The sequence below is a fragment of the Actinia tenebrosa genome, unplaced genomic scaffold (assembly GCF_029948245.1).
Source record: "Actinia tenebrosa isolate PJP-AT-01 unplaced genomic scaffold, QUT_ActTen_1.0 PGA_scaffold3__52_contigs__length_22856419, whole genome shotgun sequence".
Classification (NCBI taxonomy): Eukaryota; Metazoa; Cnidaria; class Anthozoa; order Actiniaria; family Actiniidae; genus Actinia; species Actinia tenebrosa.
Genome location: NW_028292580.1, coordinates 19,128,715 through 19,150,272, shown reverse-complemented (window position 1 = coordinate 19,150,272; position 21,558 = coordinate 19,128,715). Strand labels below are relative to the sequence as shown.

At 39.9% G+C, this 21,558-nt stretch overlaps 3 protein-coding genes across 4 annotated transcripts in view; all 3 read right to left on the bottom strand.

The window, feature by feature from the left end:
- Window positions 1-317: 317 nt before the first annotated feature.
- On the bottom strand, window positions 318-1,202 carry LOC148908823 (uncharacterized). The gene has a single exon (XM_089035979.1). The coding sequence runs from the start codon at window positions 1,200-1,202 to the stop codon at window positions 318-320; it is 885 nt and encodes a 294-aa protein (XP_088892105.1).
- Window positions 1,203-1,308: 106 nt separating this feature from the next.
- Window positions 1,309-21,558, bottom strand: part of LOC116293226 (uncharacterized) — a 54,985-nt gene continuing 34,735 nt past the window's right edge. The window contains exons 25-42 of the mRNA XM_089035455.1: window positions 11,617-11,776; window positions 10,885-11,107; window positions 10,154-10,184; window positions 9,876-10,026; window positions 9,162-9,299; window positions 8,533-8,728; window positions 7,986-8,134; window positions 7,354-7,548; window positions 6,968-7,116; window positions 6,392-6,509; window positions 5,884-5,973; window positions 5,702-5,797; window positions 5,491-5,580; window positions 4,877-5,029; window positions 4,532-4,784; window positions 3,852-4,021; window positions 2,510-3,433; window positions 1,309-1,962 (exon numbers count right to left, since the gene is read on the bottom strand). Of these exons, the coding sequence (XP_088891581.1) occupies window positions 1,685-1,962; window positions 2,510-3,433; window positions 3,852-4,021; window positions 4,532-4,784; window positions 4,877-5,029; window positions 5,491-5,580; window positions 5,702-5,797; window positions 5,884-5,973; window positions 6,392-6,509; window positions 6,968-7,116; window positions 7,354-7,548; window positions 7,986-8,134; window positions 8,533-8,728; window positions 9,162-9,299; window positions 9,876-10,026; window positions 10,154-10,184; window positions 10,885-11,107; window positions 11,617-11,776 (3,564 nt within the window). The 3' untranslated portion in view covers window positions 1,309-1,684. The remainder of the gene's footprint in view (window positions 1,963-2,509; window positions 3,434-3,851; window positions 4,022-4,531; window positions 4,785-4,876; window positions 5,030-5,490; window positions 5,581-5,701; window positions 5,798-5,883; window positions 5,974-6,391; window positions 6,510-6,967; window positions 7,117-7,353; window positions 7,549-7,985; window positions 8,135-8,532; window positions 8,729-9,161; window positions 9,300-9,875; window positions 10,027-10,153; window positions 10,185-10,884; window positions 11,108-11,616; window positions 11,777-21,558) is intronic.
- Window positions 14,117-21,455, bottom strand: LOC148908822 (uncharacterized). Of its 2 annotated transcripts, none has more exons than XR_016120752.1 (2): window positions 14,280-21,455; window positions 14,117-14,195 (listed from the first exon to the last, which is right to left on the bottom strand). XR_016120752.1 is itself a non-coding variant. In XM_089035458.1 (2 exons), the coding sequence occupies exon 2, from the start codon at window positions 20,996-20,998 to the stop codon at window positions 14,522-14,524; it is 6,477 nt and encodes a 2,158-aa protein (XP_088891584.1). In that variant the 5' UTR covers window positions 20,999-21,185; window positions 21,270-21,455; the 3' UTR covers window positions 14,117-14,521. The 2 variants fall into 2 exon arrangements, 1 of the variants encoding a protein (XP_088891584.1); XM_089035458.1 differs by having other exon boundaries at window positions 14,117-21,185; window positions 21,270-21,455.

Genomic DNA, 21,558 nt, shown 5'->3' with positions numbered 1-21,558 from the left:
GTAATTATGGTAAAGGTATGCTCAAATCTTAACGTAAATTACTAGGTTGATATTACCTGATGGTTATGATCCTAAGGTGAAGATAATACCACCAGGAAAGGAACTGAAGAGATTAACTGACCATAAACGTGTGATCGACCGACGTTGTGTGCCTATGCAACGAGAACTCTGGCGCCGCGCAGGCCTATAGGTTAACTGAGAGCCGAGGGTAGATTCGTTGTAACATACCGGCCCCGAATAAGCTACTTGCTTATTTAAACTACGAATTACAATGAAGCTATCTAATGATTATGAACCGTATATGAGTTCCTGTTCCTTTAAAGTTGTCCTTTCTGCATGCACAGCTTCCTCACGTCTCTTCGTAGACTTGTGGTAGCTGTCTTCACTACTACTTGTCTGACCATTCCATGCTTGTCGGTATAAACCTCTTCGACGATGACCTTAGGCCAATCTCCTCGTTTCACTCTGTCATCAACAACTAGTACGAGATCACCGACCTTGAAGTTGCGTTGAGGAACTATCCACTTCTGCCTGAGATGTGGCGTCGGCAAATATTCACTATTCCGCCTTTCCCAAAAGGCGTTAGATACGGATTGAGCTGCTCTCCAACGCTTGTTGTAGACATCATCTTTAGCAATAACATCCAACGGTAGACTGGCATTACCCTTTAATAACAGAAGCTTGTTTGGTGTCAGTGGCTCTGCATCAAAGGGATTGTCTGTGACAGGTGTTAATGACCTGATCATGCCCTCCCTCACTCCTCCTTGATGACTAGCTTCAAGTGGGTTAAAATGCCATTGAACTTCATCACGGTGAAGGCGGTCATTTATCTGGACTTGAATCCAACGTTGTAAGGCTTCAAGTAGTTCTCTCTCTGCGCCTTTGAAATTGGTGCCATGATCGCTGAAGATTTCTTTCGTAACAACACGTCTTGCCACAAATCGTTGATACGCACATATAAACGAGTCACTTTCCAACGTGTGCGCAATTTTGATTTGCAGGGAAAAGCAGGTAAATAAACAGCCGTAGCGCTTTACTTGACTGCGTCCTTGCTTCACATTCAAGGGACCGAAAGAATCTATTCCGACCCTTGTAAACGGAGGTTCTGAGGGAACTAGTGTTGCGGCTGGAAGTGGAGCCATCATTTGTTTACCAGGTTGAAGCGGAGAATCCACGCTACAGCCTTTTGCAGAGAATACCATGACGAATAACGATGAAGTAGGGAATTGACTTCTTCATCTTCTTTCTTAGCTTGTTGTCAACCAGACAACAATGCAAACATACCCTTCTGATAAATAATACCACGAATTAGAATCAAGACTTTAGATATTTATTTAAGAACAATTTCCTCAGCTTACAAGTGTTTAAAATAGTCTTATATCAAATAAAATGTTGGGAAAGGACAGGGAAGTGGGGTTGAAGAGCTTAGGAGCTTTCTTATAGAAGAAGCACCTACCCCTCCCCCTGTCTCCTCACACACAAAGTACATACTCCTAGCTGTGAGACTCTCGCTAGGACTTTTGTAAATACTATCCTTTCCTACAATTGATGCTTTAACAGTTTATACCTCCTACCTTAGCCTTTGCTTATTTACAAAGCGTATATAAATGCTATAAATGCATTTTGCGTCAGCTGAAACAAAAGGATGTACTGCACTTAATTCAGTTTCGTTCTAGCTAAGTATTTAGGGTCTTCGCTGTTGAATAGGTTCCATTGGTACCCCATCAAATCCTTTGTTATGTCTGCCATCATGGTTTTGGCGGGGAGGTGTCTTGCGACAACAAAATCGCCATAGCAATATGGAAAAAACAGTTACAACAAAAATGACACCCAATACAACAAAAACAATAATCTTTACTGTATCACTAGTGGACACAGGTTTTTTGGTCGATTGAGCTATAATCGTTGATGTTTCTGTCGTTGAAAAGGAAGGTATGGCTGATGTACTGGTTGTTTTTTTATCTATCAAGAAGTAAATTAAATTCGTTAGTTAAAGTGTGGAGCAAAAAGTTCAAATGAATGATATAAATCAATAAACAAGTGACCAAACGAACAAATGATTAAAATTTGTAATTGAAAAAATTAAATAATAGTCCAGTTTTGAGTTCCACATTACCGCTGTGTTTCTCGATTACAGACTCACTTTCTCAGGGTACCAACGGTAAAGTAAAGAATTCACAATTTCAACAGCACAAACACTTTGATATTCACTGGAACACATGAATATTCTGCACAAATCGAGGCTGACCCTGAGCAACAGTGAACTCGAAACTGGAGTATTCGAGATTCAAAACGCAAAGAAAGAGCTAGAGGGAGAGAAGAGTGTATAGTGCGAGAGAAGAAGCAAGGGAGGAAGGAAAGGAGAAAAGATGTAAATTATATTTTCATCAAGATCATATTTTTCATCTTGATAAAGAAACGCAATTTACATTTTGAATAATTCACCAAGCACCAAAAGAACTAAATTTGAAAACATTTGAGGACAAGGGAGGATGGGAGTGAAAGATACCTGTTGATTTAGGTTTCTCTGTTTCTTCTGTTGTTGTTTTCGCAGTCGTAGGTTTGGTAGATGGGGTAGTTGTCGATGGTTGTTCGGTGGTAGGCGTTTTATCTTCGGTCGAAAGAACAGTCAACTTTACAGCCTTCTTTGATTCGCAGGGAGGGTCTCCATAGTCTGTTGCAACAACATCAAAGACATATACATCTGGTTGAAGTACCTCCTTCACAATAATCGTGCCATTGTATGGATCGATAGCAAAATAGCGCTGCATACTTGGTGGGGTAATGCCATAGGTCACATATCCATATTCGTCACTGTCAGCATCAGTGGCAACCACCGAGAAGAGCTCAAAATTCGAATCATCAATGTGCAGCATTGTTTTATCAATGGTGGTTGGATACCCATTAAAAACTGGACAGTTATCGTTCACGTTTCTAACCGTTATAAATACGTTTGTTTTGGTGAACTTTTGCGGAAATCCGTCGTCTGATGCAATTACCTCGATTTTGAAAGTTGCATTTTGAAGAGTTTCATAGTCGAAAACTACTCCCGATGACAGAGCTCCTGAGAAGCTGTTTAAGAGCAATAAACGACTATATCTATCTGAAATAAGAGAATACAGGATTTTTCCATTGCGACCGGTATCAGAATCGTTAGCGACGATCATTCCTATCGGTGTTCCGGCAGGTAAGCTCTCGTTTAAAATAAAGTTAAAAACGGTGAGGTTAAAGACTGGGGAATGCAAATTTGGTGGCGCCGGTTGATCACAGTACTTGCCATCGTATCCCCGGTAGCATTCACAAGTGTTTGGTGCGATGCAGTCTCCTTTTTGAGAACAGTCTTTATAAGCAGTACAGTTTGGAATGGTACAGGCGATTCCATACCACAAGCCTGAACACTTGCAAACATTATAATCGATGCATTCACCACGTCCTAAAATAGTCAGAATGAATCTTGTCTCAAAATCTTATGATATTGAAGATCATCGAAGAGATGATGAAAGCAGTTTTTTTTCAAGGTCACATAAAAGCGTTTTTTTTTTTAAAGAATATTGTCTTCAAAATTCTGAGCTGCGTTCCGCTAACTTTTTTTTTTGATTAATGTATGTACAGCTGTATATATTTGAAAAGAGACTAAGCATCTAAGGTAGACGCTATTCTATATTTCATTGGGTTGGCTGTTACCTAGAAAGGCATCGCATAGCGTCCTTTTAGGTTTTACTTTACCTTATATCCAGATATTTATCCAGTATTTTTTTTAACTCCAAAAGTGGATTGGTTAATAGTCACCGAATCCACTCATCTCCCCTGGATCCGCCCTGTAGTGTATATACAAGTCATTTGCGAAATACCTGAACAGAAGTTCAGCACCTCACAGGAGAAGTTGCTACAGTCATACCCAGTGTATCCAATGGTACAGTTACAAAGGTTAGCATCAATACATTCTCCATGGTCAGTGCAGTTATGGACTTCTGCACATGATGTTTCATTACATGTTGGGCCACTGAATCCAGAAAAGCACCTAACCAAAACGTTTTAACATAAAGACGAGGCTTTTGAAAGCAGGGAAATATTGATAGAAAACGCTCATATACGCTGGTATACTGTGGGCAAATATGGATTCCAAAGACTTCAATCATGCTTCATAATAGTATATATATATATATATATATATATATATATATATATATATATATATATATATATATATATATATATATATATATATATATACATACATACATACACCGGATCGCTAAAACATTGACATTCATTGATATATATTTATATATATGTGTCCCCTTTTTTCTATTGTATTTTCATGATTATTTTATGCCGTTGGGAGGCCAGGAACACAAAGGACCATGAAATAGTCAGTAGCCTAATTGACCTTATTATTTCCTTAATCCTTACAGCTTTTTCATTTCAGAAACTGGGGTACTTTGGTTGTCCAAAGCAACATGTCTTCAGTTGCAAGCGCGCGTACCTCATGGTTGCTGTTGAACCTAACGAATTCAAAAGCATTTCATACCTGCATGTTGAGTTTTTGCCATCTGTATTTTCACAAATGCCATGATTGCTGCAGTTTGATAAAGATGAGCAGTCGGAAGGCTTGCTGCAGTCTTCGCTCTGAAATCCAAGTTTACACTTGCACTGATTGCTTGATATGCAGTCTCCATTTTGAGAGCACTGTTTAACGTCTGGGCAGTCAGGCACACCACAACTAACTCCGGTCCATCCTCGGTCGCATTTACACTCGTAAAGGTTTATGCAATGACCATGACCTGTGGCAATTAAAGGCCAATGGTTGTAAGGCAAACCTCAATTGTAACTCATTAATATTTGCCCGTATAAAACTATTACGGAGTTTTAATACCTGAACAGAAGGACAAATCGTGGCACGAAAATTCAGAGCAGTTTTTACCAGTCCATTCTTTATTGCATTTGCAAACGTCAAAATCTACGCAGACACCATGAGAAGAACAATTTGCAACTTCATAGCAAGTAGGCATAATACTGCAGTTCTTTCCTTTTTTGTTGAAAAGAGAAGTAAAATAAAGAGTTAAAATTAATGATAATAAAATGGCGAGGGAATTGGCTGGGTGGGATGGGGAAAGAGGGAACATGACCCAGTGTAAGACTAGCTTTGCTAGACTGGTGTATTTTATAAATACTTTTTTAAACCTTCTTTAAATAAAATTTACTTACTTACTCACTATGACATCAAAAGCATAAACTACAGCCAAAAAAAAAAATATATATATAATATATAGGATTTGCATCTCGTTGGTTAACGTGTGGTTTGCACGCTATTTCTAACTAAGAAATGAAGCCAGGAAAGCCGTTATCCAACTGAAATTAGTTATCGAAATTACACACAAGGGTATAACTTATCATTATCCTTTTTTTTCCTCTCAAACTATTACTAATGTCGTGTACTGTATATTAGATGTAGAAAATTAAAGTTTAAAGTGTTTATGGACTACTTACCTGTAAATCCATCATTACAAAGACAGATATCAGTTGTTTTGCATTTGCCATGAAGTGGACTTGTACAGTTGTTTCGATTAAAACATGTGGCTGTATAGCAATAAAAAGAAGACATTTCGAGCATTGCATGGTTTGTTAAATCGATCTGTTTATTTTGAATGCAATTGCTTAAAGATGTCTCCTTTTCGTATACAACTATATATATTTGTACCTTCCTGGTCGCAATTTTCTCCTTCCCAACCTGTAATACAGTGACAAAACCCACTGATACACTTGCCATGCAGTATAGAGCAATTGCTACATTGTCCTAAAAAGTAAGCAAAAACGAGATAAAAAAAACTTGAAAACGAATTTTGTTCCACCTCCCCACCCCACTCCTATAAATTCGCTCACCTATTTCACAGGTATTCCCCGACCATCCTTCAATGCATTCACACGTTTGATTTATGCATCGACCTCTTCCAGAACAAACATTTTCACAACCTATTAATTGCAGGTTATTTAAAGAATTAGTATGATAACATAACATAACATTTTCAAGATACTGCTACCAATTTAATGTTAAACCCATTCAGATTCTTATATTTGTCATTGGCAAATATGGACCCCTTTACTTTGGATGTTATGTTCCCATTTCAGATCCTGTGTCATTCCCCTTAGAGAAATATTTAGTTTAGGTATTTTTAACGCTTTGGAAGAATTGAATGCCAACAAATAAACCATTTTTTGAGGAGGTTTGAAATGGGCAAACTTATACTTCCATCTTAAGAGAGTAAGGAAAATAGAAAAGAAATAACACAGATTCCATAGTGGAAAAGTTTGTTTTGTTTTATATTTTCATGTAAGCCTAGCATCAAATATAATTTCAAGAGGGTTCTATACAATGCACATCAATAAATACCTTGCTGAAGTGTTTCTTGTTCAGACAGTGATGTGTCATTTGTAATGGCGATGTCATATACGCAGCCTTTCAGCAAATCCCCAGTCAATCCCATGGATGAGCATAAACGTTTCGCTTTCTGGATATTATAGAAAACAATTCTGATGAGTGATAGAGTGATACCATGCTGTAGGAATATGTCTTTCAATATTCGAAGGCTTAAGGTTGGAGTAAAGATGAAATCTATTACATATATAGGATGGAATCATGTCTGTAAAGACGATATTAGTTCCCAAAAGATAATTGATGACACTTTAGTAAATTAGAATTAAAAAAAAGGCTCAAGCCTCATAACATAAAAATGAAAATAGGAGTCATAGTTAATAAATTTATGCGTAACAAAATGTATCAAGCCTGGGTTTCAATAGCGACGCAAGCATAACGGCTTATATACAAAAGACAGTCTTTCCAGGGTAACCTTCTCATAATTGGGTGTATAAGACGACATTTCGTCGACCTTAAAGTACTTCTGCGTTTGGGTATGTTATTATTATTGTGCTTGCCTAGCTAGCAAAACCAGTTTTTTAGCTAATAAACCTTTATTGTTCGATCATCGATCCCTTGTAGATTGTAAAGTGGCACAAACGCTGGGTCAATATAAGAATGATCCATAGCGTCTTCGGGATGAAAATTGGAGTCTTTCCATGACCATCCGTAACTTTGACTGCTAGAAGTCGTTATTTTCCCTATATCACCAAAGACAAAATAGAACTTCATGTATCACATTAAAAATATATTCTACAGGCACTTATATTTATTTATAATACACTCTACAAAATTACTCGATTCTGATTGGATAAGAGGAGCACAATTAAATTCCAAATTGTACTCTGTATTATTTAGGCAGCACCTACTTTTCAAGTATTTCAAGACCCTAATTGTTTGTTTGAAACTGATTGAGAAAACTACAGGAAGAAACTTACAACTCTCTGCAAATTTGATTGGATCGGTGTATATCTTGCCATCTGGTCCCTGAAAATCATTGGATGGATCCCCATCCATATACCCATACAAGCCACTGGTTTTTCTTTTAAAATCTACGGTAGGCGTCAGCCCTATGTTGATGTATTGTCTTCCCATTACTTTGCTGTGTCGAACGTCGAAGCTTACCGCTGCACCTTTAAATAATAAGATGAACAAACAATATAGAATTGTGTCACGGCAGCCAGTATCTAGGAACAGGGACATGCAATGGGCATCAATGCAATAGAGGCTTTGCACCATCACGTGATGGCAGCCATAAGGGGGGGGGGGGGGGGGGGGGGCATAACAATAGAGTCCTTTTCTCTTGGGAAAATGAATCCCGCTCTCTGTAAATCAGATTAGACCAGAATCAATTGTTCCTGCTCCCTGTCATGGTTGCCATCTTGGTGCAAAGCCTCTATACAAGAGATTTTAAGTCCCAAAGGAGAAAACTTCCGAATATCTTCAACAACATGGCTGCAGTGAAAGAAACCACTCTATAAACGAAGAATATGGTGCTTCTGCAGATTGGATGTCCTTACTTTTACTTTTTTTAATAAGATAAAAGAAGAGAAACTTAGTTACTAGTTACCTGATTTGTATTCAACGGACATCAACAAAACTGCTGAGTCGTTTGATTCTATTTTTGACTTTCTGGACAAACTAATCATTACTGTTCCATTGTCCAATTTGAATTCTTTACCCAAAAATGGGATTTCGTCTAATTTTTGTCCATTTAACCTGTAGAAAAATAACCGGCATTCGTAAATAGCATTTTTGAATAGCGTTTTGCCAGTTCAAGGTAGGCTTATCCAGAATCGAGTAGGCCAGAAACAAGCTGACCAAAAGGTTAGACTTAAAACTGAACTCAAACATTGCTAAAAACATAACAGTGTGTTTGTTTGGAAGGAAAAAAATTACATGAGGTTGCTGTTTTTGGGAATATAAAAAGTGGTTCATCATTTGTTTAGGGTTCGGCAACCTTTATAAGGTGCTTTCTCGGATTCTATTGTTTTCCTCACTGCTTAAAAATCAGCCTCTTAAAACAATTCAGTAAATGATATTCCACGTGATACCCAATAATACCAAGATTAGACAGAAGCTGACAAATTTGAACTTTAAATTTTGTTCTGTCGTACCTTAGTACTGGAAAATCGGCGATGTTAGGTGTACGAACAGTCATTAATGTGATAGTGTTGTTGCCTGCTTTCAGTGCAATTCCTCCCGTCAAGGAGCTTCTTTCGTAGGCAAAGAAGCGGAACTGAAGACCAAAGTCATTCTCAATGCTCTGGCATCCCCAGAGTTCACCAATACCAAAATAGTCATAATTTACTCCTAAAATATAATAATATTATATTAATTATGAGACCTTAAACAAGTAAAGTTGTCTATAGACTCAATGCGCCAGAGCTGGGCATTGGGGAGTTTTCTTGATCGAAACTTTCAAAAGAAAGAAACGCCAAAAATTTAAATGGGGAATCGTCAGTCAGTCGCGCCCTTTCTTTTTACTCCGACATGGATAATGATATGATTTTCTTGGAATGTCGTTTTTATTGTGCTAAAGTTGAAAATAAGTTAAACTGAAAACAAGAATGAATAATTAATACAACATCATTCCATAGTGTGAGGTTATTTGGAATAACGTCGTCGCGCAATGTGTTGCACGTAATGTTTCTGGAGTAGAAAACGATCCTAATTCAGCAACCTTGCCTCCAATATTGCGCACAATGTCGTACCGCGTTTGTGCATCTTTTAAGAAACTACTAACCATCGAACGTAGTCAAATGAGGATCACCAGTAGTTATCGATGGTGCTCTTACATCGCATGCGAGGCCAATCCATCCTGGATCACATTTACAAGTCACGGTACAGTTCTCAGAGCCAAAGGGTTGGCCATTGACGCACCCTAGAAATATTGTAACATTTTCCATTATAAATCTGTTATTAAATACTAATAGTGATAATAATAGTCCTTAATTAGTGAGGGTGACACGTGACAGTCGAAACTAAGACTGATTAACTTGTGTCCCTCTATGTGTAACGTCTCTAAATTAGGAGGGACCCACAGCGAGAGACTCCCCATCTGAAGATATTTATAGAGCAAAGGCAGTACCTTTTACTAAGATATTTTAAGACTCCGAGTGTTTGTTTGTCTGTGGATTGAACACAAGACCTTTCGCAAAACAGTTCGATGTTCAATCCAATTCACTCAACTAGATGACGCTATAGGTAAACTCTGGTCCCTAATCACATGCTTATTGTGTTTGAACGTGTGCAGAGTGCATATATCAATTAATTTAATTGTCTTATTCTTTTATCCTCTTGAAAACGACTTCGACTGTGTGTGGATTAGACCGCGAATTTGCATTGATTCTTCCCGCACAACAGTCCGGTGCCTAATAGCCAACTGAATCAAATGAAAGGAGGTCTCATTCTTCAGCCACACGCACACAAACTGCCGAGATTTGCAACTTTAAATTACCTGATGGTGGATCTGGTTTGGAACATCCATCTCCTGACCAACCAGTTAAGCAGACAGGAGGATCCCCACATTTTCCCAATCCATTATTGGGTTTTTCATCATTTCCACATCCAGTTTCTGGCGGATCTGGTTTTTCAGTCGGCCTGCAAGTCTTAAAAAGGTAAACTTATTCAGTAATACGACAGCTTCTTTTTATCTTATATATTGATTACTTTAAATTTATGACAAATTATGATATATTATCTCTATTAAATGCGTTTTTAGCTCATTCACTTTACCTGGTCATGAGGTGGAATGTCATAGCAGTATCTAAAATGAAATTTAAGTAAATAACTACTTAAAATTCAGAATACGTGGACCGCGTAGCACTTATGAAGTACATGAAGATATAGAAATATAGATAAGTTATTATGCTTGGGAACGAGGTTATTCGCCCAAAATAAATATGTTTCCAAGAGAAAATGAACTAAGAGAAGGAATCCCCGTGCCCCATCATGTGCACACTTTGATGCTATTTTTAGAATCATTTATGCTATTTTTAACTTGTTACCATGCCGGCGCGATAATCAGGCTTTGTTTAATGCAAGACTGGAAGCCGCCTACCCTCAAGAAATCAACCAATCAGGTTCTTCGCTCAAAATATCTCCAAGCTAAAAATAGCATCAAACTGTGCACACTTAGTTCATATTCTCTTGATATTTATATATCTTCATGTATTTAAAATTCATCTATCTGTTTTCACCTACCATTTTTTAAAAGGAAAATTGTGATGGATACTTGCATTTCAGTCAATAGGTCGGTAGGTTCGGGGTAGGATGTCAAGTTCGTAGATAGGTAGGCAGTAATACAGAAACGCAGAAAAGCAGGGAGGAAGGGAGGAAGGGAGGAAGGGAGGAAGGGAAGCAGGGAAGCAGGGAGGAAAGGAGGCAGAGAGGAAGCCGGAAGGTTGAAAGGTAGATAGGGCAGTAGCCGTATTCACAAAACTCGGGGTGCAATTAGCTATACTTACTCGATGATAATCAGCCCAATACATCCCAAGCTTGAGCTAAATATTTTTCTTCCACCAATAGTTATGCTGAGAGCAATTTTCGTTGCACCAATCTTGACCTTCAATCCTTTTCTACCTAAAGGGTGGCACTTGGGCGAACACGGATTTAGGCCAGTGCTTTCGACTGTTATAGGGATTTCCAAACTTAGATTGATAGTTGGTAAAGATTTTATCGGAGATCTTTCTGTTGACAACCGTGGAGATGAGAATGTTATTTACATTAGATCAGACATACCAACTTTATCTAACAGTAAATATTAGGAGAGAATTCTTTTCGTATTCAAGCGGTGAGCGCCAAAAACTATTTTCTTGAAGAAAGGCTGTTGTACAAGGCTAAAATCTTGCTATTCAGAACGTTTAACTTGCTTGGAAGTGGAGATGACCGATGAAAGTGGAATCAAAGTGTTAACCCAAATCAAAAATTTTAAATGAGGTTTAGGCCTTCATTTGCTTATTTTCCTTTTTTTTATTTAAAAAAGCCTGACAAAGCAACAAAGCAACGCAAATGCAACAAAACATTCTTGTACAATTGAAAATACCGCTTCAAACACAGGCATTTTATCATAGTACATCATTTTCTAACTGTTAAAAAAGGTTTTGATTGTTAACCCAAAACAAAAATTGGGATCAAAACTCATGCGAAAGTCTAAATTTTGGTGCGTTTGGATGATCATAGTTTAGCGCATTGCTTACCTTTGATCTTGTTTGATATTTTTTTAAGAATATTTGATGCCCATTTTGGTATTTTAGGCATAGCAGGAATTTGCAACCTCAAGCGTGGTGTAAAACTGAAACTAAATGACAGCTCTCCGTTCGTACTAGCACGGAAGCCCTTTGACTTTCTTATACTTGGCTATTTTACAGGGAAAACAAAAAATATACAATTAAAACATATAAACAAAAACAAAAATATATTTGTGAAAAAATATGAACTAAAAGTCGCTTCTTAAGACGTTTACTTTTGAATTTGAGGTTTTCAACCAATCACAACACCCAAAAACAATAGAAAGAAAAAGCCTCAAATTTGTCATTTTCCCCACATAGAATTTCTGTCGTTGAAGCACAGAAGATTTAAAGGGATTTAAAGACTAAAGATGGTGGCCCATTGAAGCCATAGCATTTTTTAGTCTTTATTAATTATTTTTTCCTACTTTTTTTATTTTTATGTTTTCATTCTTTTATTTATTTATATATATTTTTGAAATCAAAATTTAATTTAATTTAATTCCATATTTCGAAACTAATTTTTTTATCGTGAATTTAATAAAATTGTATTAATTTTTATTTATTTATTTATTTATTTATATTGATATTTTTTAAATTTAATTAAATAATTGATTAAAAAATTGATATCAAAATTATGATATTTTGAATTTTTTTAAAAATATATATATATTTTCACGTGGCCCATTGAGGCCATAGGCCTAGGAAGGCCATAGACCATGTGATAGATCGCGGGCGCATGATGTACATCATTCCATGTGACATATCTCAACCACGCGACTATTTACCGCTAGAAATGTCTGTAAAACGTAAGAAAGATTGGGAAAACTTTCGCGACAAAATCTCAAAAAAGCGAAATGATGGAAAGAAGAATCGCGGAGGGTCATCAGGTAATTTAGCCGTGCAAAGGCTGTCAGCTAACGTCGAAGGTAAATGTCAGAAGTACTCGAGGATCGGGCCATTAACTCTGGTTCCCTTGGACCCAGAGAAAGAAGCTAATCTGCCAAACATCAAAGCAGCTTGTCAAGCACATTTCAAGAAAAATCTCGAGTGCGATGTCTTAGCTGGAGAGAGGGGACCCTCATTTACCGATGTCGGCCAGATCGAGAACTGGAAGGTATTACATTTCCGGTTTATTGATAATGCTAGCCAGCACACTGTCATTGACAGCGGTCCTTCAAGTACCCCACTTAACGTTAACAAGGAAACTCCGGTGCGTGAACTCAGTGGAAGAGTCAAAACCAAACCAGAAAATGGTATAATCGCCCCTTCAGTTGTGGCATCCGTGTCATTGAGCCAAATGCTAAAGGCGAGGTACGGAGAGGGGAAAATCTCGGAGGAATGTTGCATTAAATGCCACAAATTATTCCGAAGTGTATCTTCGGGGGTGTTTGTGAAACCAAATGGGTCTGTGCAGTGTTATTCCGACGAGCAAGACGTGTGTGACCTGTGCCAATATCTTGAAAGTCATTCTACTTTGGAAGACAAATTTTAGCTAAGGCATATTGATTTACTCAATGTAAGCTGTACAGACATATGAAAAACTATGCATAGAGTACCTATAATATTTGGTATGTTGTATGACTTTTTTTCATATTAGTACTTACTATGCGACCCTATAGACTAATTGCAGAAATATGGACTCTTAGTTCTCAGAAAGGACAGTTATAGATAATGTCATTTTTGTGATTTCTATTTGCCTTTTTTAGTTTTCGTTACACCAAATGTATCTCGATATTCAGTACTGTTCTGTTCCAGACTGGCTGCTTTACCAGTTGTCAAATTTTAAAATGTACCGATGCTATGTTCAGGAATCCAAGTATTTACAAAATAAGGCATAAGAGAAGTTCAGTTTATAAATTTATCGAAAACCAATGACCCAAATTGATACTACTCAACATCTAACGTTAATAATTAAATGATAATGAATCAATACCAACAGACCTTTTTATCTTTGTATGTTGTGCCCATTTCAGATCATGTGATGCCACTCTTGGGAGGGAGGTAGGGATAGGGCCATGTGGAGGGGGAAGGGGGGGGGGGGGGGGGGATAGAGGTTGGAGGATGAGAATAGAGGTTAGGTCAATGCATTGTGCCATAATTTCGAAGCATACATTTTGCTCGAATTCAATTCACATCCTAGAAATTTTTTATCTACTGATTTCCCAAAAGGAGACAATTCATTTCGATCCATTGGGATACCCTTTGGGGGTCTCCAGTAGTTCGACTATAATACACAGGTAGCCCAAACCAGATAACCCAACACTAGTGAAACGTCTTGCTACTGTATATCATTCCAATGGATCCAATGGATCCAATCGTTCTAGTTTAGGTATAAAAAAATAATATTTTTCCACTAAGTTTTAGTAAGTCTTGTATTATGTTTATTTTCAAGTTTGTAAAAACTCCTTTAATAAGACACAATATATAGTATGTAGTCTCCAACTACATAAATAGTCGAGCCTTCGTACACATTGACTCCAACATACGTATTTATTAGCTCCAGCTTGACAATTGTTCGACAATTACACGGAAGATTGTACGATTCGCTACAACAAACAACTTATAATTAATAAGCTTTACAAAAAGGGGCAAATTAAAAAGGAAAAAGAAAAAAAAAGAAAACTACTTACAAGTTAATGATGCACGCTCGACTGATTCTTGATGTTAAATATTTATGGCGCCTGCGGGGCCTCTAGTCTGCGGAAATTCTTAATCTTACACGCTCCCCCGCCAAAGACTATTCTGGGTCTTTTCTGCCCATCTAAACACAATCATTTACTAAATTACTTAACACTTTTTAACGTCTCTTGTAACTTAATTATAAACAGTTCAAGTCTTGAATGCTTTCATTCCTTCGTGTTCACTTTTGTGGCTACTCTTTCTTCTGCGGACTGCTTCTTGCTTGGTCCTCGGCTTCAGTCTTGGTCTTCAATAATTCTTCTTCTAGCATACAAAGCTTTCGCACGTCTCGGCGGTACTCTCCATCGGCCGTCCTCACGATCACTTGTCTTACAACTCCGTCGTTATCCGGCATTGTCTGTTGAATCAATGCCTTTGGCCATTGACCTCTTGGGGTATTCTTGTCTGCTAAGAGGACTAGGTCGCCAACCTTGAAATTAGCTTTTTCTCGTAGCCATTTCTGTCGCTCTTGCAGCATCGGCAGGTATTCTTTTGTCCATCGCTGCCAAAACTCGTTTGCTAACAGGTGGGCGTGCTTCCATCTTGCTTTATATTTGTCGACATCCTTTATCTCGTCTGGGGGTAGGGATGTGTTCTTGCGGAGTAGCAATATGTGGTTTGGTGTGAGTGCCTCTAAATCTCGGGGATCACTTGAGACGTTCGTTATGGGTCTGTCATTCATGATCTTCTCTACTTCTGTTAAGAATGTGTGAAGCGTTTCATCATTTACAAGACGCTCTCCTAACATGGAGTGTAGAATTCTTCTGACTGATCGGATAAGACGTTCCCAAACGCCACCTTGGTGACTCGCTGCGGGAGGATTGAACTTCCACTGTACATCTCTTTGATTCAGCTCGTTCTGTATCCGATCTTGGTTCCACGTCTTCATTGCTTTGATGACGTCTAACTCTGCTCCCTTGAAATTAGTGCCGTTATCACTGTATATGATTCTTGGGGGTCCACGTCTACTAACGAAACGTATCACTGCGTTGATAAAACTATCAGTAGATAAGTCTTGTGCCACCTCGATGTGGACTGCTCTGTACCTTAGGCACGTGAATATGCAACCGTATCGCTTGTTCAAGGCAGGATCTCTCTTGGATCTTGTATTTGGTCCAATTTTGACGTACAGCGGTCCAAAGTAGTCCAAGCCGACTGCGGCAAACGGATAGACTAGTTCTTGTCCGTCCGAAGACGATCTCACTTCAGGTAGTGGAGCTGTAATCTGTTCTCCTATCCTAGCATTCTGACGCCTGCATTCGTGGCACTTGCGTAAGACTCTTCTAACCGACGACACTCCACTTATTATCCAAAAACGTTGTCGTATCTCGGCTAATACTTGATTGGTTCCAACGTGACCATTGCGATAGTGATAATGACGTATTATCAGCTCTGTTACTGGATGTTTTCCAGGCAAGATGATGGGATGCTTCGCATCATAGGACAGATGTGAACGATCTAATCTCCCTCCTACCCGAATCACTCCGTCTTCTAAAATTGGCTTCAGGTGGATGAATCGTTCTTTAACTTCCTTGCTCAAGATTCCTACTTCACTGTCTTGAGTATTTAAGAACGACTCCTTCTGGATGAATCTCGCGATTCTTCTCTCCGCTGTTTCAACTTCCGAAACTGACAAGGTCTCCTGACTGGGTCGCAAGCTCTTGGCGCTGTCGCGCTCAGCTTTACGCGGCCAAGCTTCAATCAACTTACGAACAGCTCTGATGAGCCATGCAACTGCTCTTCTTAGCCTGTTCCAGGTCGAGTACTTGCGAAACAGTGAGTCCCAAAAGTCCTTCTGCAGCGTCGTTGCTCCGACTGTCACTTTCTCCTTCTTAACTCCTTCATCCGTTTCTGACAATGTTGCCGATATCTCTGGTGGCTGTGGAGGCCATTCTTCTTCTTCCGTCCACAAAAACTCTGGTCCTTGTCTCCATATCTGCAGCTTTCTTGATTCTGTTGCCTTGATCCCTCTTGAAGCATAATCAGCTGGATTAAGCTCGGATTTTACGTGTTTCCACTGTTCTGGAACCGATTCTTGTCGAATAATGGCAACACGATTTGCGACGAAGGTGGTAAATCTTCTCACTTCGTTGAAGATGTATCTAAGAACGATAATAGAATCTGTCCAATAACTGACGTTGTCGATCCTGAGTCTTCTTTGCAACGCTCTGACAATCAACTTATTCATCTGAACAAGCAGGGTTGCGGCTGTAAGTTCCAGCTTGGGTACGGTCATTGTGCTCTTCAAAGGTCTAACACGAGACTTTCCCATCACAAAGCTACAATGAATCTGACCTCTTTCGTTTATCAGTCTCAGGTAGGAAACCGTTCCGTAACCATGTTCTTGTGAAGCGTCAGCAAAATGGTGGAGCTCCGCCCTCACTACAGTACCAAAGTTCTTTGGTTTGAAGCAACGTGGAATACTTAGATCTTTTAAACTTGCAAGTCCTTTTTTCCATTCTATCCAACTGGCAAGTATATCTGGTGGGAGATTCTCGTCCCAGTCATATCTCCTATGGCAAAGTTCTTGATTTATTTCTCTACCAGGTAGGAGAAGAGGGCTTGCAAACCCGAGGGGATCATAAACAGTTGCAACTGATGACAGGACGCCCTTTCGATTCTCCGGATGTGCCTTGCTACTCGTAACTAAGTTAAAGGTATCTTGTTCTACGTCCCAGTGGATTCCCAGGGCTCTATCTACAGGTAGACTTTCTGACGCTAAATTTAAGTCCTTGATCGCTGGTGCGCGTTCCTCTACTGGAAATTCTGACAAAACTTGGCGATGACTGGACATCCACTTTGTTAACTTGAATCCTCCTCTAGCTAGCAAGGTCTGTAACTGCTTGCTCACTCGTATAGCTCGATCAACATCAGCAAACGATTTCAACAAGTCGTCAACGTAAAAATCTTTATACACAGCATCGATGGTCGCTGGCATGAAGTCGTGCTCGTTGTCCTTTGCGGTTCTTCTCAGTGCATATCCAGCGATGCTCGGCGATGATGTTGCACCAAATATATGTACGAGCATTTGGTGAACTTTGGGTTCTTTAGTTAAATCTCCGTTTGGCCACCATAGGTAACACAATGCGCCGCGGTCCTCTGGCACTACGTGGACTTGATGAAACATTCTCTTAATATCTGCTGCCACAGCAACTTCGTTCACTCTGAATCTTAGGATTACTTCAATCAACGGACTTGTATTCTCTTGTCCTTGAAGTAACTGTTCATTCAACGAAGTACCTCCACTCTTGGCGGCGCAATCGAACACTACTCGCGGTTCCTCTGGTTTCCTCGGATGCCAAACTGCATGGTGAGGCAAGTACCATACTGGTTTCAGGTTATGGAGTTCCTCTTCCAGCACTTCCCTCGAAGAACCTTCACTTTTGTACTTTTCCATGACTTGATTGTACTTCTCTTTAAATTTTTCATCTTTCTGCATCCTTTTCTTCAACCATTCTAATCTCCTTTCCGCGGTCGCTCGGCTATCTGGAAGAATCGGGCGATCTTGACGAAATGGAAGTCTTAATTGATAATGTCCGTCAATTAACTTTACTGATTTGTCCATAATATCTTTCGCTCTGTGGTCTTCGATGGACATACCTTCATCTGCGTCATTATAAGAGTTCCCGAACTCGTCGTTATACATGCGTTCTATTTGAAGGTTTAGCTTCTCGTGTTCGGTGCTAGTAAGACTCACATTCACTTGACTTTCCGTAGATTCTACTATAGGTCCATAGACAGTCCAACCGAAGGGGGTTTTCACCGCAAAAGGCTCTCCCTTACCACCTTCTCTTCTATCCAGTTCTTTCTCTATAATATCTGGACGGTCGCTACCGATGAGGATGGTTACCCTTCTTCTGTCGATTTCTCTTAGGGTAAGATCTTTAAGGTGCGGCCATTTCTTTATTTCTTCATTGGTCGCCACATGCTTCGGCAGAACAGGAAGATGTCTCGTGGTCAGTACGTTCTCTAAACGGAAGTGTGCGTCTCCAGCCAAAGATTCTACTTTTAAGTCTATTTCATATCCGCATTTCCTTTCCTGCGGATTGACGGTAGACATCGTAAATCTTGCTTGCCTCTTGGTTTTGATCTCTAATTCGTCTATTAAGCTCTCCATACAGAGGGTTGCGTCCGAACCACTGTCAAAGAATGCATATGTGATGATCTGCTTGTCACTCTGAGGGGTGCTGACCTTGACAGGTACAACCTTGAAGCATACTTTCGGTCTGCAAACTTCTAGTGCGCTGACTGTGACGGGATCACTTGGCTCTACTGCTATAGCATTTGGGCAGACGGTCGAAGGCGTTGACTGACTAGTTGTCTTTACTGAGTTTGTTCTTTCCTGACTCCCTGATGTCGCCTCTCTTACTTGTACATTTCTTTCGACGCTCTTCCGAGTTGAATTGCTGTTGTCTTTCACGCGATCTCCTTCGCTGTCTTCGATGTGAATCAAGTAGTGATGCTCCTTACCGCATCCTGAGATTCTACACTTGAATCCCTTTGTACACGACTCGGCGCAGTGTCCTTCTTCAAGGCAGGCTCTGCAAAGACCGTGTTGCTTCACCGTCTTAAGACGATCTTTTAGAGAAGAACTTTTGAATTTCCAGCATCTCCAAACTCCGTGAGGTCCTGAACATTGTGGGCATTTGTGAGCGATCGCAGATGGGCATTGGCTCTGATCACTTTGAACGGCTGCTAAGGTCGTGACTTTATATCTTTGGTCAGATCTTTCTTTCTTTGGATCTCTTCTTTCCTTTTCTGTCGTCGAGGAAGTCACCCTTAGTTCCTGTCCGTATCTGTTGTTAATTCTGTCCGCTGTATTCTTAACGAACTGGACGAAGTCTGCATACTCAGCTCTGCCCTTTATCTTGATAAGATCTCCAGCTTTGTCGGCCCATTTCCTCTTTAAGCCTTCGTCTGGCAGTTTTCTCATCAGCATGACTATGGTCTCTTCGTTGTCCAAGCGACTTGAATAACTGAAACCCATGTTAGTAAGCACTCTCCTTGCGTCTTCCAGCTTCCTCGCGAACTCCATCAGGCTGCTAGCGTCAGCTCTTCCGATCAGAATCTCTTTCAGTCTCCTGACGTGAGATTCAGCTACCATGTGCGGCTGTCCAAAGTTCTGATGTAGAGTTCGCCACGCTTCAACGTATCTTTCGCAAACCGGGAGGTTCACGCAGCTTCTAATTGCTTCCTTCGCCTTTCCTACGCATTGTGCTAGTAAACGGGTAAGTCTCTGCGACTCGTCCGACACTTGACTTTCGATGTTATCCTTGAAATTCGTAACGAACTCTGCGTACTCCAGGGGGTCTCCACTAAACTTCATTAATTCCACTTTCGGTAGGGACGGACCTTGTTTGATTGCTTGCGCTATCGTCGTCCAAGCGTCTACCATGGAACTTTCTCTGGGTAGTGATGGAGGGGCATACGAGGGACAAAACTCTGTCGGCGTTGGATTTTGAACAGCTGGAACATACGGCGACGCCGATGCTCTCAGCGCCATCCCTTGGCTCACTTGCGGCGAGCTAGTGAGTTTCTCTGTAAGGGTAACGGGTGTCGACGCCATTTTCGGGCTCGTATAACAACAATTAGTATAAACACTGGGAATGGTATGGTGACACGATGGAAGTGGATCAGGAACCTGCATGTGCGTACCTTTCATCGCGAATTCACTAGTCACTACAGGTACGAAAGTTTTCTTGGAATACTGGTCATCTCTTTTCAATGGGGATTGAGGCCGTGGGCGGCTGAACTGGGGTGTAATCTCAATGTGGTTCTCGCTTTCCCAACGGGAATGTTCAACGTTTTCTTCCGTAACGTATTGTTCTAGCATCAATTCTAGAGCAGCCTGCTTCGCCTGGGTTTCCGCGTCTATCAGCTCGATTTTTCTGCTAAGTTCTGCCTTTTGCTTCTCTATCTGCTCCATTTGGCGATCTAAATCTTGTTTCTGCTTCAGCGCATTTACTCTAAGTCTCGCTTCTTCCATAAATTTCGTTTTCTCTTTTATACTAGACGAACTAGAAGCACGACTGAATCCAGATTCGGATGGGGACTTTGGTCTTTGCTTGTTGGCTCTCCACTCATTCAACAAGTTTTCTATCTGCCACTTCATGTCTCTCTGGTTTTCATAACTATCCATTAACAGTGTTCTCCTCTCTTCGTCATCTTCAATCTCCATACATATCTCGTGGGCATCGACAAACTTCCTGAACGCTTCATTGTACTTTTGGACACTATCTTCTAGTGTTACCACGTCGACTTCAGGGCTCTTCATCAATTCTTGTACTCTGTTCCAATTCTTCCTCAGCTCTCCAAGATATCCTGATCTACTACGTCTATACCGAATCGCTCGTTCGGCTCTGACTTCTTCTTCGCCAAATTTCTTTGGTTCTCTAACTCTCGAAGATCTTCTAACATCGGGCTCTCGTTGTTCAGCACCAAAACCAACTAAATCTTGCGTTAATGATGGCCATGTCACCTTTTTTCCACCATTCTCTACGCTTGGTTTTGCTGACATTGCTCCCTTAATTTCTTGGAATTTCTGGTTGGGCTCCCTGTGTCGCACGTGCGATTCTTCATGTACTTGCTCGTGGACTGATTTTACTCTCTCAAATCTCTCTCTTAAATCTTCACCAAATTCATCCAAATTTCTTCCATCCTGGTCGTACATCTTCTAGTTTAGATAATTTCGGCGATTTCGATAACCAAAGTCAATGATAAATGACATTAACTTCGAATGAATGTAGTCTCCAACTACATAAATAGTCGAGCCTTCGTACACATTGACTCCAACATACGTATTTATTAGCTCCAGCTTGACAATTGTTCGACAATTACACGGAAGATTGTACGATTCGCTACAACAAACAACTTATAATTAATAAGCTTTACAAAAAGGGGCAAATTAAAAAGGAAAAAGAAAAAAAAAGAAAACTACTTACAAGTTAATGATGCACGCTCGACTGATTCTTGATGTTAAATATTTATGGCGCCTGCGGGGCCTCTAGTCTGCGGAAATTCTTAATCTTACATAGTATACCTGTGGTTTTTACCATTAGATTCCAATTCTCCATTCGAATCACCCTCACTAATCGGGGATAATAATCGCTGAATTAAAAAAGGTGCAGCTTATGATAAACTAGGCTACGACCATAGCAATAATTTCTGTAAATCCTTGTCACACAACATGTTGATGTTAATTGGAGGGGTTAATTGACAACTGGCACATGA

Coding starts and splice junctions, on each gene's coding strand:
- LOC148908823 (XM_089035979.1), bottom strand. CDS start 1,202: ATGGTATTCTCTGCAAAAGGCTGTAGCGTGGATTCTCCGCTTCAACCT.
- LOC148908822 (XM_089035458.1), bottom strand. CDS start 20,998: ATGTACGACCAGGATGGAAGAAATTTGGATGAATTTGGTGAAGATTTA.